The 20,913-nt window shown below is 39.1% G+C and overlaps 1 protein-coding gene across 1 annotated transcript in view; it reads left to right on the forward strand.

Moving 5' to 3' along the window:
• Positions 1 to 20,913, forward strand: part of KATNIP (katanin interacting protein) — a 357,151-nt gene that overhangs the window by 160,731 nt on the left and 175,507 nt on the right. Inside the window, exons 15-17 of the mRNA XM_063430236.1 lie at positions 5,438 to 5,575; positions 6,514 to 7,498; positions 18,123 to 18,845. Of these exons, the coding sequence (XP_063286306.1) occupies positions 5,438 to 5,575; positions 6,514 to 7,498; positions 18,123 to 18,845 (1,846 nt within the window). The remainder of the gene's footprint in view (positions 1 to 5,437; positions 5,576 to 6,513; positions 7,499 to 18,122; positions 18,846 to 20,913) is intronic.

Below are 20,913 nucleotides of genomic sequence, written 5' to 3' on the forward strand. Positions count from 1 at the left end.
CACTGGATAAACCCCAAGTTTTAGTTCGATTTTAATAGGTGGAATATTGCGGGCCAGTCCTGGTGGGTTGTTCTCTGCCCAAACTCCTGGTATGTTGAATAAGGATTCATCACTCTTAGGGTTTTGGCTAGTCAACGCTGTATAAAGTCGCCACTCTTCTTCCTTTGGTACGGATAATGTCATAATACCTGAAGGTCCATTAAACTTTAAGGATGTTGTTCCATTTGGTAGGAACGTAATCTGCGCTTGTAACTTAGATAGCATATCACGTCCCAGCAATTGGACTGGACATTCAGGCATATAAAGGAATTGATGTTTCACTACGTGGCCTCCCAATGTACAGAGTCGACTTTTAAGAACCGGTTTTGCAGCACTTCTTCCAGTTGCTCCTATTACAGTAATAGTTCTTCCAGATGGAGGAGCAACTAGGTCAGTCACCACCGAATGTTCAGCACCAGTGTCGATCATGAACGCACTCCTTTTTCCCCCTATTGATACATCGACCATAGGCTCCGCTCGACCAAGGGGGATGGAGCCCGGTCGGTATCAATAGTCCTCCATGACCGTGTCAGCCAATCCTACAAAGTCCCTACCTTCTCTATCGCGGGACCTTTGCGCTGCTGGATAGTACCTATCTTCCCTTACACTTCCTCTGTTCCCATTACTCCCTCTATTACCATTGCTCCCTCCGGGGCCTCCTCTACCTCTCGCTCTGCCTCTAAAGTTTCCATAACCTGTCCTAGGTCTGTCTCTCTCATACTGTTCTCTTCGCGGACACTCACTTCTCCAATGCCCTTCTTCCCTACAGTATGCGCACTGATTTCTACTCAGAGGTTCCTCATTCCACTTACTATCGCCTCTATCTGGGCCCCGTCTATCTACGCCTGCGATCGCTACCGCTAGCATATCTGCCTTTCTACGCATCTTGCGCTCTTCCTCTTTCTTTGTCTCTGTTTCCCTGTTCATATATACTTTATTTGCTACCTCCATTAGTTGGGTGATAGACATTCCTGCAAACCCTTCTAACTTTTGTAGCTTGCGCTTAATATCTCCGTAAGCTTGGCTGACAAAGGCGGAGTTCACCATTCGGGAATTATCTGCGTCTTCCGGATTAAAGGGGGTATACAAACGGTATGCCTCCAATAATCGATCATAAAAGACACTGGGCGCTTCATCACTTTTCTGAATCACCTCAACTGTCTTCGACATATTAATGGCTTTCTTTCCTCCGGCTTTCATGCCAGCAATTATAGCGTCTCTATAGGCTTTGAGTTGAACCATATCTGCGCCATTAACATTCCAGTCGGGATCGGTGTTAGGATAATGTGTTGCGGCCCATGCTGCCGGATTGGCTTGATTTAAAGCACGGGCTCTATCCTCTAGCGCTTTAATGGCCGCTTGGTTAATCCTTGTCCTTTCCTCATTATTAAACAAAGTCATTAATAACTGCTGGCAATCAGCCCATGTCGGATTATGTGTCTGAACTATTGAGGTGAACAGATTGGTCATAGCTTGTGGTTTCTCAGTATACGAGGAATTGTGGGTCTTCCAATTCAAGAGATCGGTTGTCGTGAACGGGACATATACGAAGACTGGGTCAGCATGTGCCATTTGACCTGCGGTGTCGAGATAGGCTGACCCGGGATTCAGACGAAGAGGCATCTGATAATGTCTAAGTTGTTGGGTACCGGTCAGTTGTCGGGTTAGTATAGGGCTACGTGGAGGGGCGTCAGTTATGGGTTCCAGTCGGGGGGTAATAGGGCATGAGGATGTGGGAGCTTGATTTTGGGAAAAGCTGGTAAATAGAATACTCCCAGCCGAGCTAGAAGAAGCTTGACCGGAAGTTTGAAGTGGCGCCAAATCAGGATATTTAGATCTAACGGGGGTTGGTTCTGGTTCCGGAAGGGGAGGTTTAATACGAGGGGGGGGTGGATTCTGTACTAGAGGAGGAAGCGGAAGTGGATGAGGGCAATAAGGGGAGGGGTATAGAACTTCCTGCATTCGCGTCATTTCCTCTTAAAGGGAAGTAAGGGGGCGGCAAAGGGATCTCGGACTCAGGGGGCGTGTCCAAAATGGGCCTAACCACAGTCCTAGTGGACAAACAAGTCCTGGCCACCATGAGGCGACATTGCTCCTCGTGGCATATCTGAATCCATTTTGGCGAGTCGTTTACGGCCTGTCTCCAACAATCAATATATGGAAACTGTCCGTAAAGTTCAGGCCTACCTGACACAGCCACGTGTACACGCTGTATCAGGGTTGGATCCAAACTACCACGTGGCGGCCATGCCGCAACCAAAGTAGGCCACTCCCTAGTACACAAAGTGACCAGACGTACAGGAGACATTTTAACTCCAAAATCACATGTTTTGAGTCCCTTTTTAAAATTCTTTACCATACAACCTAAGGGATCCGGAATCGTTGACTCCGACGCGCCCATACTTATCAATGGAACGTCGTTGACAACGAATACTATGCACGCGTACTATTCAACAGTCACACCCGTTTCCTCTGGCAACAGCACCACGTGGTACGGTTACCAAGTGAAACGTACACAATAACACAATAAACACTCAGGGAATTCCCGTACACACACAGCTGTTACACCAGTCACTAAATAATCAATATTATGCCCTTTGGCGAAACTATACAGTCACCCACGCTATAATTCTCTATATACGAATTACCCGTCTATAACACACCCCAGTAACATAGTCTTTTACAAATAGCGGTTACAGTACGGTTAGCATAGGTCAAAGCACAATTTAAGGTCACAATACAATTATTAGTGGTTATGGTGTTAAACATGCAATAGACGACAATGATTAGTACTTATATACAGTGTCAGTAAATATACAGGGTTATGGTACCGTGCACTATGATACAGCAACACACTATTAACACTCACGCTAGACGGCTGAGCTCGCGCTATCTAACAAGATATACACTTTACTAACAATCTTTAACACATTTACAATTCCCAACTAAACTATTGGCCAGTACCTTGAATGGACTACCTAAAACTATCTACATCCGTTTTGGTTAGCCACACTGCCCAAGCACCACATATAGCGAACTAGAGGACCGAATTTACACAGACGCCTCTTAGTCGATTACTCTATCAAAAATCTAGTGGGTTCCAAATTTACACGCCTTCCCACTTAGCCAAGATAGGTTGAGAGCTAGCGAACCGAATTTACACAGACGCCGCTTAGTCTCCCGGTCCCTCCGACCTAGCGAACAAAATATACACCCTAGAACGCTAGTCTAGACAAGACACCGGTGTCCGGCTAGGGCTATTTACACAGAACCCCGCCTGACTCCAAACCAAATCAAACGGTCTTACTAAAGAGCGTTCGATTGAGCGGTGTGCCTTCGCTCCTTCCCTCCGACACAGGGGGCAGATTCCATACACAATTCAAACCCCTTATGGGCCTACCGCACAATCAGTATACCCCTAGTGGGTTCTGCCGTCTAAAACAGCAGTTGTCTTACCTCCTCGTTCCTGAACCTGAGTTCACACTCATCGACGGGGACACCCCAGCACTTCTTACATAGAGGCCGATGATCTCCTGGACAACAGACCAGTGGCGCCGAGATGAAGGGAGGTCCACGCAGAAGTTCAGGGGTGCAGCCGTAGAGAACGTGGGCAAAGATAGACCGTCTCACGCCTCTGCCTCTCAGCTACCGTTGAACGATGAGCTTCCCGGCCAATGCACCAAATGATACCGGAGAAACTATCGGAAGCCAAGCACAGAGAGATGGACACAGGTTTCTTCAGGAAGGAAGAGATTCTTTATTGGATCACCGATCGGGACTCAGAGGGACTAATGTCACCAAAATACAGCAAGTTCTGAGCCCCGGACAATAGTGCAGGCTCCTTATATAGGCACATAACTCCTCCCATATTAAGCTCCACCCGCACATTCTTTTGACCAATCAATACAAATAAGAATTAACTTCCTGCTTGACCGCATGGCCTGTCCAGCACAATGGAGGAGGGGAATACTATATCCTGTATTCTTGCACATGCTCCGTACACTACTGATCGATACGTCAGCATATGCACGTACACATGCCACGTGGTAATCTCGGCCTACTAAATTTATTTTTACCGAGATTCCACCACACTATAACTTAACAAAAAAAGCGAAGACCATTTTAAAGGATTACTATAGGGTCAGGAACACAAACCTGTATTCCTGACCCTATAGTGTTAAAACCACCATCTATCCCGCTTGGGCCCCTCATGCTTCCATAAATATAGCAAAAGCTGTAACTCTGCTTGCTGTTTGCCTCAGATAAACAAGCAGTCTGCTGACCTCATCAGAAGTAGTAGCCTGATCCAATCACAATGCTTCCCCATAGGATTGGCTGAGACTGACAAAGAGGCAGATCAAGGGCAGAGCCAGCACAATTCAAACACAGCCCTGGCCAAACAGCATCTACTCATAGAGATTAAATGAATCAATGAATATCTATGAGGAAAGATCAGTGTCTGCATGCAGAGAGAGGAGACACTGAATGTTTGGATGCCGTTTAGGCAGCCATGACCCAGGAAGGATCTCTAGCGGCCATCTAAGGAGTGGCCAGTGAAGTTATCACTAGGCTGTAACATAAACACAGATTTTTCTCTGAAAAGACCGTGTTTACAGCAAAAAGCCTGAAGGTAATGATTCTGCTCACCAGAACATATTCAATAAGCTGTAGTTGTTCTGGTGACTATAGTGTCCCCTTAACTTTGGGCATTTCTAAACTCAGGACAAAATGTAGAAACTATTTAGCATGGGTGTTTTTGGCTGTTGTAGATGTGTAGATTTTGGCAGTCAATGTTAGAAAAGGCGGGGGGTTCTTTATTTATATTTGTTTTATAGTAAATTATATGATATGATGAAAATAATGGTACCTTTAGAAAGCCCATTTAATGCTGAGAAAAACTGTATATATTATGTGTGGTTACAGTAAATGAGTAAGCGGAAAATTACAGTTAAACACAAACACCGCAGAAATGTAAAAAAAAAAAAAAAAAGAGCCCTGGTCCTTAACGGTAAGAAAATTGAAAAATGGTCTGGTCACTAAGGGGTTAATTATAACAGACATAAAGGTGCATACCTAAATGTGATATACATGCAAAAAATATTGCAAAACATTTGAACCCATAAATAACTAGTGTTCTCTATAACGTTTATTCGTTTGCACTCTTTATTTATAGAGAAAAATAGTCAAATTATCACTTCTGCACCCATTATATCATGAGTTTGGATATTCCTTGAAAACCCTCTGAATCAATTTCCTGATGTTGATTATCACTTAATGCTTCAAAACAGCAAAGTTCCTTTGATAACCACTTTTTTCTTAGCTCTCTATTATACACTCACATTATGTACATGTACAATAGTACTTCTGGCAAACTGTTATCAATTACTGTATTTTACAGACTGTGAAAGAGTGTTCCATGTGGATGTGTCCATTCCACCCTCCTGTGCAGCTTTACTTTGTTGTCAGAAACACTTCTAGGTCATATGATTTTGATGTATGCAAGATGAAGATCTGGAATTATAACAAGACGCTCAGCGTAAGTAGCTACAGCTCATTATGCTATTTGCTGACCTACATAAAATTGTGGTAGCACATTTGTACCGTGGATAATGTTAAATATGTTTTGAAGAAAAGCAGTGGCAAAAGTAAATGGTATGTATTTCTAAATGAAAAATTTGTGTACTTTATATAGTCCTTGTAAGATAAAATTCCTAATAAAAAGATATTTTAACAATATATTTTTACAAAAATGAAAAAGATATTAAACCTTAAAATATTAAGGTTAAACATGCAAAATACAATGATTTATATTTTATAAAAGAAATACATATACACGTAAATATGTAATATGCTATAAATATGCAAACTAATTCAAACGTAAATAACCAAAATACATGCAAGTCTTGACTACTCCAAAAGAACCTCAAATAATCTTAAAAAATGTCTCATATTGCATCACATGGAAATTTAGAAAGACAATTGACTATGCATAAAGAATTACAGTCTTGTAAATTGACACACCAGATGTTATGTTTCATTATTGATTTTTTTATGCATTGTATGCACTATACATACTCCCATTTGATACTAATTGCCAATTTTCCACTTGAAACCGTAAGTATTTGATGATTGACTGCTAATCGAAGTGCTGAATATATTACAGAAGGTTCAGCAAGGGTTTCTGAGAGTTGTAGTTCAATTCTAATGAAGGGTTATTAAAAAAAAAAACACACAAAACAAACTATAAGCTAAGCTAACCTACACATTTTAACTGTCAGGTGAGTGCCTTTGGTGCACTTTTAAGTGTTTTGCATGTATTTGCTTTGTTCATAATGTTCAATCGACCTGTATAATTCTTATATGAAAACCCGTTGGACATATAGTATTGAAACAGCTTTTGTTTATTTTAAAATATGCTAGTTAATGTTCTTTTGCTATATATGCTATGCAGTAATGTGTTCTTTTTTATCTCAGGATCTGGATATTGGTGCAAAGCATGTGAAAATATATAAAGACGAAGTTCTGGCATATGACGGATTCTTAGATAAAGGTTGTGGAAACCAAGTATTTGATTACAGCAATACAATTGACTTGCAAACCGGTCAAATGAGAAGTGTCTCACCACCACCTCACATCTCAACCAGAGAAAAAGTTGATGTGCTTGTAGATGAAAATAATCAGAACACTGATCTTCGAAGTTTACCACAAGCTATTTCTGCATTTAATTTGACTGAGCACCCTGTCGTTGAAAACTTTTGTCTGCAGAAAGACATAACTCCTCATCATAACAGCTCTGAATGTTTGACAGGGGTGCAACACTTGACTTTTCACGGTCGAGAACAAAATTATTATTTGCAAGAATGGCATGAAGAGTTGCCAAATGATGTGTCAGGACAAATCAAGGTTTACAACAAGGAAAAATCTAACTTTAATGAAGCAGCTGATTTAAACATATTGCCTGTTACAGGCAAAAAAATTGATATATCCTTGAATGAATCTACAGATCTTAACAAAAGTGATAATGATGAGCTACCATTGAAAGAACAACTGGACAAACTCAAAGGAAGAAAAGTTAATGGGCCTAAGAATAAAATTCCTCCTTGGTTGGCATCTCCTTCAAGCTTTCAACAGACATGTAATTCTCAAAATACAGAAAACCATATTTTTTTCCCTTCAGCTCAGTTGTTTAGTAAAGAGCCTAGTCAAAATAGAAAAAAACCTGCTGGTAATTTTGCAGATAATTATTTTGCTAGTTCTAATTCTGGATGTAAACGTTTACCCAAAAGTTATAATCAAGAATATTTTTCACAGGCAAGTTGTGAAATGGTCTCTGATGGTTTAGAATTTTTGAGAAACCAGAGTTATGAACGTGAAGGTCTATTTACCAGTAGACAAAAAGCTAAGAAAGACAAACTTCTAGAACTAGGAAAATGTGAAGATTCGTACTTACCTTCTAAAAGTAAGTATATGTGTCTCTGCGACTGATTATGTAAAAAAAAAAAAAAAAAAATATTTAATCGTTTTGTTATATCATATAACTATTGTGAGAGAAAATGTGGTTTGGTAGTTGATGACATATATATTAGGCCTGATTTACTGAACAGAAGCCTGAGGTTTGAGAGTTAAATGTCCCAGGGAGAGATGTTAGGTTTGCAAGATGCATTACTGGTACTCTGCAAACCACGGTATGGGTCCCTGGGGCGGAGCACTTGGAGAGCAGGGTGGGCCAGTGCTCCAATAGCACCAGCTGCTATGTAACAGTCGAACAAGAACTTTTATTTTGCTTAGTAGTATCACTTATGTCTAATTGCACCTCACCTGTATCCGATCAATTAGCTAGCAGGCTTTTAAAAAAAAGGGATCAGCATGCTGCAGGGTGAGGAGGAAAAGCCAGAGGAATGGTGTCTTGAAGTTATACTTTTTGTAAATTGGCAAGTGGGAAAGCCACCCAATTCCAGATAGGGATTTGCTGTGTATAGTAAGTGCTCAAGCAAGAGCAAGGAATTTTGTTTTGTTAATTTTTCACTTTTGAAACACCTGTATATATATTTCACTGAATAAAGCTGAAAAACTGAGCTGGATGTGTCCTGGACTTGTCATGTGACTTGTTAGTGTTACAAGGTCGCAGGTGTGAATGGGGAGCAGGTGTGTTAAATTTGGTGTTCTTGCTTTCACACACTCTCATACTGGTCACTGGAAGTTCAACATGGCACCTCATGGCAAAGAACTCTGAGGATCTGAAAAAAAGAATTGTTGCTCTACATAAAGATGGCCTAAGCTATAAGAAGATTGTCAAGACCCTGAAACTGAGCTGCAGCACGATGGGCAAGAACATAAAACGGTTTCACAGGACAGGTTTCACTCCGAACCTGTCCAGCCTTGCCATGGTCGACCAAATAAGTTGAGTGCACGTGCTCAGCATCATATCCAGAGGTTGTCTTTGGGAAATATGCGTATGAGTGCTGCCAGCATTGCTGCAGAGGTTGAAGGGGTGGGGATCAGCCTGTCAGTGTTCAGACCATATGACGCACACTGCATCAGATTGGTCTGCATGGCTGTCGTCCCACAAGGAAGCCTCTTCTAAGGATGATGCAAAAGAAAGCCCGCAAACAGTTTGCTGAAGACAAGGAGACTAAGGACATGGATTACTGGAACTATGCCCTGTGGTCCGATGAGACCAATATAAACTTATTTGGTTCAGATGGCATCAAGCGTGTGGGGCGGCAACCAGGTGAGGAGTACAAAGACAAGTGTGTCTTTCCTACAGTCAAGCATGGTGGTTGGAGTGTCACGGTCTGGGCCTGCTGAAGCAGAGCATGATCCCATCCCTTTGGAGACTTGGCCGCAGGGCAGTATTCCAACATGATAATGACCCCAAACACACCTCCAAGACGACCACTGCCATTGCTTAAGAAACTGAAGGTAGATGGAGTGGCCAAGCATGTCTCCAGACCTAAACCCTATTGAGCATCTGTGGGTCATGCACCAACGGAAGTTGGGGGAGCACAAGGTCTCTAACTTCCACCAGCTCTGTGATGTCATCATGGAGGAGTGGAAGAGGACTCTAGTGGCAACCTGTGAAGCTCTGGTGAACTCCATGCCCTTGAGGGTTAAGACAGTGCTGGAAAATAATGGTGGCCACACAAAATATTGAAACTTGGGGTCCAATTTGGACATTTCCACTTAGAGGCGTACTAACTTTTGTTGCCAATGGTTTAGACATTAATGGCTGTGTGTTATTTTTTTGAGGGGACAGCAAATTTACACTGTTATACAGGCTGTACACTTACTACTTTACATTGTAGCAGAGTGTAATTTCTTAAGTGTTTTCACATGAAAAGATATACTGTATTTTCCGGCGTATAAGACTACTTTTTAACCCTGGAAAATCTTCTCAAAAGTTGGGGGTTGTCTTATACGCCGAGTATAGGGCTTCCTAAAAGTTGGGGGTCGTCTATATGGCTGCCTAGGGTGCCATATAGAGGGCGCCCCCATTGCCGGCCCTTCTAATGCTGCAGCCGTCTGAGCGCTCTATAGGGAGCCTCAGGCGGCTGCAGCACTGCCTTTCTCCTCACCTCCTCTTCCCTGTGTAGCGTGGGTGGCAGAGCTCCTCTTCGTCCTGTCAGTTCGGCCGGGTACCGCGCGGTACAGGAGATTCAATTACCTGTTCCCGGACGGACTGAAAGGAAGTGAGCACTCAGTGGGCACTTCCTGTCAGTCCGGGAACAGGTAACTGAATCTCCTGTACCGCGCGGTACCCGGCCGGACTGACAGGAGGAAGAGGAGCTCGGCCACCCACGCTGCACAAGGAAGGGGAGGTGAGAAGAACATAGGGAGGATTGGGGGGTGAGGGGAGTAAAAAGAACATAGGGAGGGAGGGAGGGGGGAGTAAAACGAAAGTAAAAAGAACGGAGGGGTGAGTAAAAAGAACATAGGGAGGGTGGGGGAGTAAGAAGGACACAGGGAGGGAGGGGGAGTAGTAAGAAGACCATTCTGTATAGTGTAGGCTCCATGCCACACATCATGAGTGCACTTTCCACAATGCCAACAAGCTGGTATAGTGTTTGCCCCATGCCACCCCAGTCTGAGTACAGTTTGCCCCATTTCGCCCAGCCTTGGTAGTGTTTGCCCCATGTGACCCATAAATTCCCCAAAACCAGGTAGCCGAGTCCAGCCAGGTTTAAAATACGGTAGTCACAGCACAATAAAGGGTTAAGAATTGGCAGTATGAGCAATTAGCCTCCTGTGTGCTAGACCAGCAGTCATGGATTATATGCCCAAACAGCCTGGCACATATCTGGGCTTTAAATGCTATTTCAGATTATCATTCTTTAATGTCTTGCTGTGTAGCTCTGTCTGCTCAATGTACATCATGGCTAATTTTTATTTGGTGTGCGTTGAAAGAGGGGTAGCCTTATACGGCGAGTATATCCCAAACTCTATATTTTAACTGGAAAAGTTGGGGGTCGTCTTATACGCCCAGTTGTCTTATACGCCGGAAAATACAGTAATAAAATATTTACAGAAATGTGAGGGGTGTACTCACTTTTGTGAGATACTGTATATGTATTTTATTCTCAAAGCTGCACAAATAATTCCTAAAAAAAAAAAAATTCTCAGTTCATTGCGACTTAAAGTTATCCAGCAAATACAACAGATCTAGGTAAAAAATATTTATTTGGCAATGCTTTTATTTCAAAGCAGTCAATAGAAAAAATATGCAATCAACTCACTCTTTGGATTACAATAATCCAGTGCAGAAGTGGCTTAAAGGGACATTCTTGGTTCAAGTCGATTTTCTTATTTATTCATTTAAAAAAAAAAAAAGAAAACCTTAAAAGCATCAGTAAAGCTGTGTTTTTTTTTTTTTTTTTTTTAATAAGTTATGCTCTTAATGTTCCTTATTTGGAGCAAAAACCTGCACTGTCTACAGAAAAGTCTGCAGGGGCAGTTAAATATTTAAAATGTCTTAATTATTCCAGATCTTTACGTTTTTTTATTGTCTGCAAATCCATCTCCCTCTCAGCGGGTTTAGTTCAATTGTTTTTTTTTTTCTTTTTTTAATGACGGTGATACAGTTTGCACCAGACCAAACAAACAACTACTTTTGGTTAACAGGATCCACAACAAAGCTTATATTATCTTCCAGTATAGTTTCAGTCATGTTTGTAATACATCAAACTATTTATAGATTAATACAAACAGCAGCTATCCCAGCTCTCTCATTACTCCATTTATGTTGTAAAATAGCCAAGTAGGGTATGACAAAATGTCACTGGGGATGTAGGTCTACCAGCAGAGAGAGACCATTAGAGAATGGGGGTCATGTGCTGCAGGGACCCCCTGCTCTCCCACGGTCAGTGTGAAGTGCAGGGAGATGGTTCACTGCTGCTGATCTTCTCCCTGCAAAAATAAAAATAAATAAAGTTAAATCCCACCCCCCTTTCCCCTGCTTTAATAAAATGAACCCCTTCACTGCCAAATGATCACTGACTACAGTGATCAATTGGCAAGGATTACATTTTACCTTCATCTGATTATTATTTTTTTAATCCCCCAGGGGTTGAATTTGTTATTAATTAATTTAAATATTTAAAAATTATATATTTAGCTAGCTGGGGAATTGGAGGATTTGGTGTTATGCCAACTAGGGGTTAATGTTATAAAATAAGTGTTAAAACGTTGTTAAAGTTTTAAAAAAAAAATGTTTTAATAACGTTTAAGAAGAAAAAAAAAAAATACCCAGTCCAAATGAAAATTAACCCCTTCCCTGCCAGTTGATCGCTGCCTACAGTGATCAAAATACAGATCACAGTATTATACTGTGATCTAATTTTTTGAACCCCTGAGGATTACTAAACCTTATTTATTTTTTTAAACTTTTTTATTTATTTTTTAACCCTCAGGGGTTCAATTTTATTAATTAATTTAAATATTTTACAATTCTATGTTTTGCTAGCTGAGGTGGGGAATTTACTGTTAGTGCTGCTTAGTTAGGTGTCAACGGTAAAAAAAAAAGTTTATAAAAATGTTTAAAACATTTAATAAGTAAAGAAAAAAGTTTAAAAATTAGTTTTACAAAGTAAAAAAAGTTTTACAAAGTAAATAAATACATTGAAAAATGCTCATTACCAGTACACTTGGAACATACAAGTGAAAAAATGATCCCCCGCTAAGGTTCAAAATATGCCTTTTACATAGTTACATAGCTGAAAAGAGACTTTCGGCCATCAAGTTAAGCCGTCCTCACATTTGGTTTTTTGCTGTTGATCCAAAAGAAGGCAAAAAAAAAAAAAACCCAGTTTGAAACACAATTTTGCAACAAACTAGGAAAAAAAATCCTTCTTGACCCCAGAATGGCAGTCAGATTTATCATTGGATCAAGCAGTTATTACCCTACATTGAAAGATTATATCCTTGAATATTCTGTTTTTGCAAGTATGCATCTAGTAGCTGTTTGAACATCTGTATGGACTCTGATAAAACCACTTCTTCAGGCAGAGAATTCCACATCCTGATTGTTCTTACAGTAAAAAAAAACCTTTCCTTTGCCTTAGACGAAATCTTCTTTCTTCCACTCTAAACGCATGGCCTCGTGTCCTATGTAAAGTCCAGTTTGTGACTAGATTTCCACACAATGGTTTGTATTGGCCCCGAATATATTTGTATAATGTTATCATATCCCCTCTCAGGCGACGTTTTTCTAAACTAAATAGGTTTAAATTTGTTATCCTTTCTTCATAGCTTTTATGTTCCATTCCTTTTATTAATTTTGTAGCCCGCCTCCGCACTTTTTCTAGTGTCATAATATCCTTCTTTAGAACAGGTGCCCAAAATTGCACAGCATATTCAATATGTGGTCTTACTAGTGATTTATAAAGAGGCAAAATGATATTCTCTTCCCGAGAATGAATGCCCTTTTTCATGCATGACAATACCTTACTGGCCTTGGCCACTGCTGATTGACATTGCACATTGTTGCATAGTTTGTTGTCTATAACAATTCCCAAGTCCTTTTTGTGTGTTGTTATCCCTAATTCACTTCCATTAAGGATATACGTTGCTTGTGTATTCTTTACGCCGAAGTGCATAACTTTGCATTTTTCAACATTAAATTTAATCTGCCATTTGAGTGCCCAGTCGCCCCCCAGTCTATCTAAATCCCTCTGCAGCAAAGTAATATCTTGCTCACATTGTATTATTTTACAAAGTTTTGTGTCATCTGCAAACACTGAAACATGACTTTCAATGCGGTCTTCAAGATCATTTATAAAAATGTTAAATAGAAATGGTCCCAGAACAGACCCCTGAGGGACACCACTTGCCATCTCTGTCCAGCTTGAAAATTTACCATTAACGACAACTCTTTGTACTCTGTTTTTAAGCCAATGTTCTACCCAAGAACAAGCATTTTCATCTAGACCGATTTCCTTGAGTTTGAACACTAATCTATTGTGTGGAACTGTATCAAATGCCTTGGCAAAATCCAAATAGATCACATCCACTGCAACACCCTGATCTATACTTCTGCTTACTTCTTTGTAGAACGCAATCAAGTTAGTTTGACATGACCTGTGCTTCATAAAACCATGCTGATTTTTGCTGATAACCATGTTCTTCTCAAGGAATTCTTGAATATAATCCCTTAATAACCTTTCAAATATTTTACAAGCCACAGAAGTTAAGCTCACAGGTCTATAATTTCCAGGCAAGGATTTTGAACCCTTTTTGAATATAGGAACCACATCTGCCTTCCTCCAATACTCCGGAACACTTCCTGAAGGAAAATAATCTTGAAAGATGTAAAACAGAGGTTCACTTATTTCTACACTTAGTTCCTTAAGTAAACGTGGATGGATACCGTCAGGCCCTGGAGCTTTGTTTATATTAACTTCCTTTAGTTGCTGCAGCACCTTGTCTTGAGTTAACCAATTACAATTATTCTGCAAGTTTTTAGTAGCAATCATTTGCACATCTATTGCCATGGGTTCTTCCTTTATATATACGGAGGAGAAATAGTTATTTAAAATTCCTGCCTTTTCCTGGTCTTTATTAACTAACACCCCTGTTTCAGTTTTTAGTGTACTTACACTTTAATTTTTGGGCTTGAATTACCATGGGATGTCTTCTTTAAGAAATGGTATGCCTTTATGAGGTAATTAGATTATGTAGCCTGGTAAAATACTCTAAAATGGGACATGGACACAGCATAAAAATTCAAAGTTTAAAAAAAAAAAAAAATGGAATGGCTGTGTCTCAAATGTGCCCCTTCAATGTCCACATATACCTGGCAAAGGTACATACGGGGGTATTGCTGTACTCAGCCGACATAGCTGAGCAACATATGAAGTATTATACAGTCGTAGCACACATAAGGTTTGCAAAATATACTGTGCAAACTCACTTTGTGTGTCAAAAAGGCAGAACAAAATGCTTGTTACGACTACATTTGGTACAAGCTAGCGGAAAAATTATCCTATGCTAAGGTTCCAAATATGCCTTTTGAAACACCCTGGGGTGTCTTCTTTAATAAATGGTATGCGTTTATGGTGTAGTTGTAATATGTAGCCTGCTCAAGTGCTCCAAAGTGGGGCACGGACGCATCAAAACCCTCCATGAAAATTTAACTTAAAAACCTGAACATGTCACGTCTCTTTTACAGCTCTGTAACTTCACAAAATAGTGTCTAGGTGTTGTGCCTAATCATTAAATTATGAAGCACCAATATCCAAAAAGTAACAATCAATTACCTAATAAGGTTTATAACGATATTGGCGGGCACACAACCCAGTTCGGAATGAGTATCTTGGGCTATAGGAAAAAGAAACCACACAGAGACCAAGTTGCAGATAAGAATACACATCACACTTTATTGTCCACAAGGGGACCCAATACAGAGTAAGCTTAACTCTCATTAAGTAGTTGCATGCATTCACTTCAAAACAGCTTAGTATCTAGATATATCAGCTTAAGTAAACATCACCATTAGAGGGGCTTGGTTGTGTCCTCACTGCACGACTGGGGGAACTCTGACAGTCAGGCTTGGAGGGACCCTCTCTGGGAACAGCAGAGACCAGCAACACGCGTCCGCATTACAGGTGGGTAGTTCTCCAAGTGAGTGCCAAGTTTCTCCGTCTTTTATACCTTTTACCAAGTTTGTAACTTTTCCAAGATTTCTTATCAGTGCAGCCCAGCATGTATCTTGTCATGCGCATTAAGTAATTAGTATGGTTGATCAGGCCAGTCATGACCACCCAAGGCCCATGCGGTATCTTATTCTATCTATGCCCCTACTCTTATCTTTCTACACATTGTTGGCACCAGATCCCTCTTTTCAGCACGTGGGCCTTTTTGGATATTGGCCAGACATGCTATGGAATATTTTATGCAATGTCATCTTAATTGAATTTCTTAGTGTGACACAGTTTAAGCCAAGTGCCATCTTAACTAGCTATAATAGATTAATTTGCTCATTAGTGATCAATCAATCATGCTTAATTGGAATTTTATCACAATTATCACACTAGGTCATACATTGGGCATATTGTTTTACTCAGAAGATGTAACAGCATCATTTGGGGCTTTTTATGACAGTGGTACATATCAAGTGTAAGAAATACTGAGCAAAAATGCAACATATATGTAAAAATGCAATTATTTTTCCCCCCTCACCACAAACATTGACATAAATTGGTGAAAAAATGGTGACAAGTTAAGGCACAATATACACCATATTAGATACCCTGGGCTTTCTGCTTTATCAAATTAAAGCCCTTTGTGGGGTTATTTTAACAGTCACACTGCTATAATACCCTAAAATGAGACCTAGGCCCGTCAAATCCATCTATGAAAATTCTAACTATAGAAACTGAAATAGTCTTGTCTCTTATATGGCATTGTAGCTTTACATAAAAGTGCCAAAGGCATACAATAGGGGTATCGTTATACTCAGCAGATGTAGCCGAACACAATATGGGGTTCTGTACTAGAATAGCACACTCCAGCTTCATGAAATACACATTACAAAAACCTTTGTTATATGTGTATATGCCAAAATAGAGAAAAAACACAATTTTACTCCAATATTTAGCAGAGATTGGCGATAAAATGGTTGCATAAAAATTGTCAAACTAACCGTAGGTAAATAGCCTTTGATGTCTACTTTATATAAATATATAATTTTGTGTGGCAATTTTGTTTTCTGTGGTGGCTACTAAACCTACAAGACAAACATACCAACTTCTAAAATAGTTTTCATATTAAAATTTAATTTTAGTCCTTGTATTTTGTGACCTGTAACTTTCAAAATAAGCTGAAATCCTATACATATTATGTATTTTATAAATCAAGACACATAAATGAATTTATTTTGAATTACTTTTTCTAAGCTGGACATATAATACACACGCTATTATTGCCAAAACTGTGGGGGGGGAAACATTTTGTTCCCATTTTGTGGCATTTGTTTTAGAATTAATGAGAATTTATCTATGTATATGTGACAAAAAATTAAAGCCCTGTTTGCCCTCTGAAAAACGGTATATAATATGTGTTGTTGCAATAAATGACAGAGATGCAAATTGCGTTTGAACAGAAACGGCAAATAATTCAAAAATGGCTTGTGTCCTTAAGGGTAAGACAAGCTTTTGAAGCTCTGTCCTTAAGGGGTTAATAATTGGAGAGGTTACCTACCCAGACATTAACTGAAATAATGGGACTAGTTGTTCAGCTAGGAAAAACATGTTCATGAACCTTTTAAATGATACCTTCATGTCTCCATTAGTATGGTATCATTTGTAATCATTTATAAAAAATAAAATTCATATGGGGTTCATTAGCTGCATACTTTCTCAGTAAAAAGGGTGATTTTACTCACCTTTTCTCCATTGTCTGGGTGACTGCAACTAGAGGTGGCAGCAATGTAAATACTGATTTTTATAATGTAAATACAGCATTTTGAGAGAAAAGCCTGCAGGGAGAGGTGATAAACACCAGAATAACTACATTTAGCTGTAGTGTTTCTGGTGACTATAGTGTCTCTTTAAAGACAAATGTACAACTTATTGACTAGCAGAAACTCTGAAGAAAAGCACAGAGGATCATTTAACATATATTCTAAAAGTGCTTTTCACAACATATACCATTTGGCAATAAATGCAAATTAGGTATTTAAGTCAGATAAAAAACATCACATAAAAAATAAAAAAAATCTGAAAATGTTAACAAAAGGGAAGTTAAGCTAAACCAGAAAATTAATAACAAAAAAGTGCAATACCAACCCCCCAAATGTTTAATTTTACATAATTTAAAAAAAGTGTATAGTATTGAAATCATTGCAATCAGAAATTAATGTGTTTAGTACATTATCATTAGGAAAAGACAGACATGTTTAAATATTTTTCTCTATATTCAACCCCTTAAGGACACAACTTCTGGAATAAAAGGAAACCATGACGGAATATTTCCGTCATGTGTCCTTAAGGGGATAATAAAAATGATTCTTCAGTGGTATCTGTGGTAATCACTGCTACAAAAAGAATTGTATAATATAGGACAAAGTATTACAGTTATTAAATACAATTCATTTAATCAAGCCTCGAAGCCAGCTAGTATCAACTGAGCGGAGCGGTTCGGTTCGCTATTTTGAGTATTTCCATTATGAAAGTGGCCCATACAACCGAACCATACCGCACCATTCAGGGTCCTGCTTCAGATGTAGGGCCATAGGAAATGGTACGGTTCGGTTAGGGTGGAGCTACTATACAATCCATTGATTGGTGGACAGGAAGAGCATTTTTTCTAAACCCTGCATGGCCCCTGAAGGTCTGACGTGCAGTGGAAACGCTCAACCAGAATAGACTGGACCATTCTAAACCTTCCAAACTGTACCAACCCGAACCGATCCGCTCAGTGGAAACGAGGCAAAAGAGCTCTTTTGCAGTCAGGTTTCTACTTTTTAGCAGCCAACTTATTCTACATTTATATTTTTCATTTACATGCTATGTGTATGTTATACATTTATTTTGTAGCAAACACAAATTAGATTTCTAACATAGGTATTTTTATTTTATTGTTGTTTATAGGTAATCAAGGAAATCCTAAAACACAAAGACAAAGATGGCATACTGATCAAGACAATAACTTGATGGAATCCTGGACTTCTTTGCTAAAATTTAATCAATTTCACCGTGGTAGAATTTCTAACTTGAATTTTGAAGGTGATATTTTTGATGAGTTTTTACTGCAACAAAAGATTGGAAAGCTATGTGATACTGCCGTAAAAAATTGTGCACAGGATATATCCAAGGTAGAAGATTCAAACACAGTGGAAACGGAAAGAGATGACAGAAGTGATTTTGAAATACCAATCTTGCCATATGGACAACATCTGTGCATTCAAGTTGCAACTACGTGGGGAGATAGGCATTATGTTGGTCTTAATGGAATTGAAATCTATTCTTCTAATGGTAATCCTGTTCAGATAGCGAATATCACAGCCGATCCCCCAGATATTAATATATTACCAGCATATGGTAAAGATCCAAGAGTTGTAACAAATTTAATTGATGGCGTAAATAGGACTCAGGATGACATGCATCTTTGGCTGACACCATTTACTCCGGGAAAACTTCACTTTATTTTTATGGATTTTTTACAACCATGTAAAGTTGCAATGATTAGGATTTGGAATTACAATAAGTCAAGAATTCATTCATACCGTGGCATAAAAGACATTGAAATCACTTTAGATGATTATAAAATCTTTAAAGGTGAAATTGCTAAAGCTTCAGGAACACTATCTGGAGGTAGGTTCTTTATAAGTATGTAAAACTGATAATATATTCTTGAATTTAAACATTGCATTATTTGACAAATAGCATAATTTAAAAAGGATAATCTAAGCACCATAACTTCAACATCTTAGTGTAGTGTTGACAATACATGACATTTACAGGTGCAGTCTGTTGGTTTTGTGTACCTACTTTCTCCTAGCACCCAAAGCCTGGCCCCCCAGGTGCTGCAAAGATAATGCGTACATTCCCCTTCAACATTATCGTTAAAAATCAGTTTGGATAACTGAGTACTGTGCTAAACTGCTCCCAGCCTATCTTTGCCATTCAAATTAGTATGGCACACTTCAATTTCACTTCTCCATTATCTCAATGGTAGTGTGTGGCAGCATAGCTTTATATAAACTGCTTGTAAATGCAACATTGTCTCATTGCTCCCCCGCTCCATTCTTGGCCTCTAACAAAAGCGGCAGGCACTGCTTTCACATAAGGTGCCTGACTCCTACCTTTGTGTCTTCTCCCTTCACCACCCTCCCGTTCAGTTAAGCTATATGTAGAACTATTAAAGCCGGCACTTATTCAACCATCGGGTAGATATGATTTAAAAAGTGCCTACATACCCTGCCTGCCCTAGGCCTGGCACTACAAAATTAAAACCCTCATGGTGACAGCCACTGCTAACCTTGGACACCATATCTTAAGTTACCCCAGACCCGGCTCCCTGCTGTGGATTCAACCACGGTACATAGATCTAATAAGGCAGACACCTCTTCAACCATTGTGCGCCTTCCTTAATATGATTTGAGAGGACCCCCAGTGCCCTTGTTGTAGTGAAGGAGGAAAAACCAAGCTGATTATGGCAATTCTTCTACTTTAAACCTAGTTAACATTGCTCCATTAGCTTCTTTAACAAACTTACAGTAATAAAGCTGTACTATGCTTTAACTTTTCATGTAAAATGGCTTGTTACTTTTATTTTTAAGTTTAAAACCTACACTACTGTACAGAGTATTTTCTGTGACAAAATTCACACAAATATATTATTGTACATTTACAACTAAAATAAAACAACATCAAATACATATTAAAAAAAATAATTATTAGTTTCCCTGAAATCCTTCTAATTGCTTCTGAAGCTGAAAAAAAAACAAATCTATATATACTTGCCATACTTTCCTTGCCTGGCAATTCCAATCGGGGGGGATTGGATATAAAGACACATTATATCCCAAAAGGTGGACATTAACCCCTTAAGGACCGGACTTTTTTGGCGATGTTGTACATTTGCGACCAGGCATCTTTTTGACACTTGTGGTGTTTGTGTTTAGCTGTAATTTTCCGCTCTCTCATTTACGGTTCCCATACAAATTATATATTGTTTTTTTTCCAGGACAAAAGGGGCTTTCTTTACATACCATTATTTATATAATCTCATGTAATTTAATTTAAAAAAAATGAAAAAATATGATGAAAAATTGAAAAAAATACACATTTAAATTTTATGTGAAAAATCTTTTACTCATCTACAAAAGCGAATGAAAAAAACTGCTAAATAGATTCAATATGTTGTCCTGAGTTCAAAAATACCCAGTGTTTACATGCTTTTTGCTATTTTTTTGCATGTAATAGGGCTATAAGTACAAGTAGGATATTGCGGTTTCAAAACATACATTTTTAAAATGTATCAATAGTGACATTGTAACACTATTATCTGTCATAAATTGCTAAATAACACCCCACATGTACATATTTTTTTAAAAGTAGACAACCCAGGGTATTCAATATGGGGTATGTCCAGACTTTTTTAGTAGCCACTTAGTCGCAAACACTGGCCAAAGTTAGCGTTCATATTTGTTTGTGTGTGAAAAAAGTAAAAAACTAAATTGAACGCTAATTTTGGCCAGTGTTTGTGACTAAGTGGTTACTAAAAAAGACTGGACATACCCCATTTGCAATACCTTGGGTTGTCTTCTTTTGCAAATGGTATGCCATCATGGGGGTAATTATCATTCCTGGGCTACCATACGCTCTCAAAGGCAACGTAACCAACCTGGCCATTTTCAATGTAAAAATATTTGACCCA

The sequence above is a fragment of the Pelobates fuscus genome, chromosome 8, assembly GCF_036172605.1.
Source record: "Pelobates fuscus isolate aPelFus1 chromosome 8, aPelFus1.pri, whole genome shotgun sequence".
Classification (NCBI taxonomy): domain Eukaryota; kingdom Metazoa; phylum Chordata; class Amphibia; order Anura; family Pelobatidae; genus Pelobates; species Pelobates fuscus.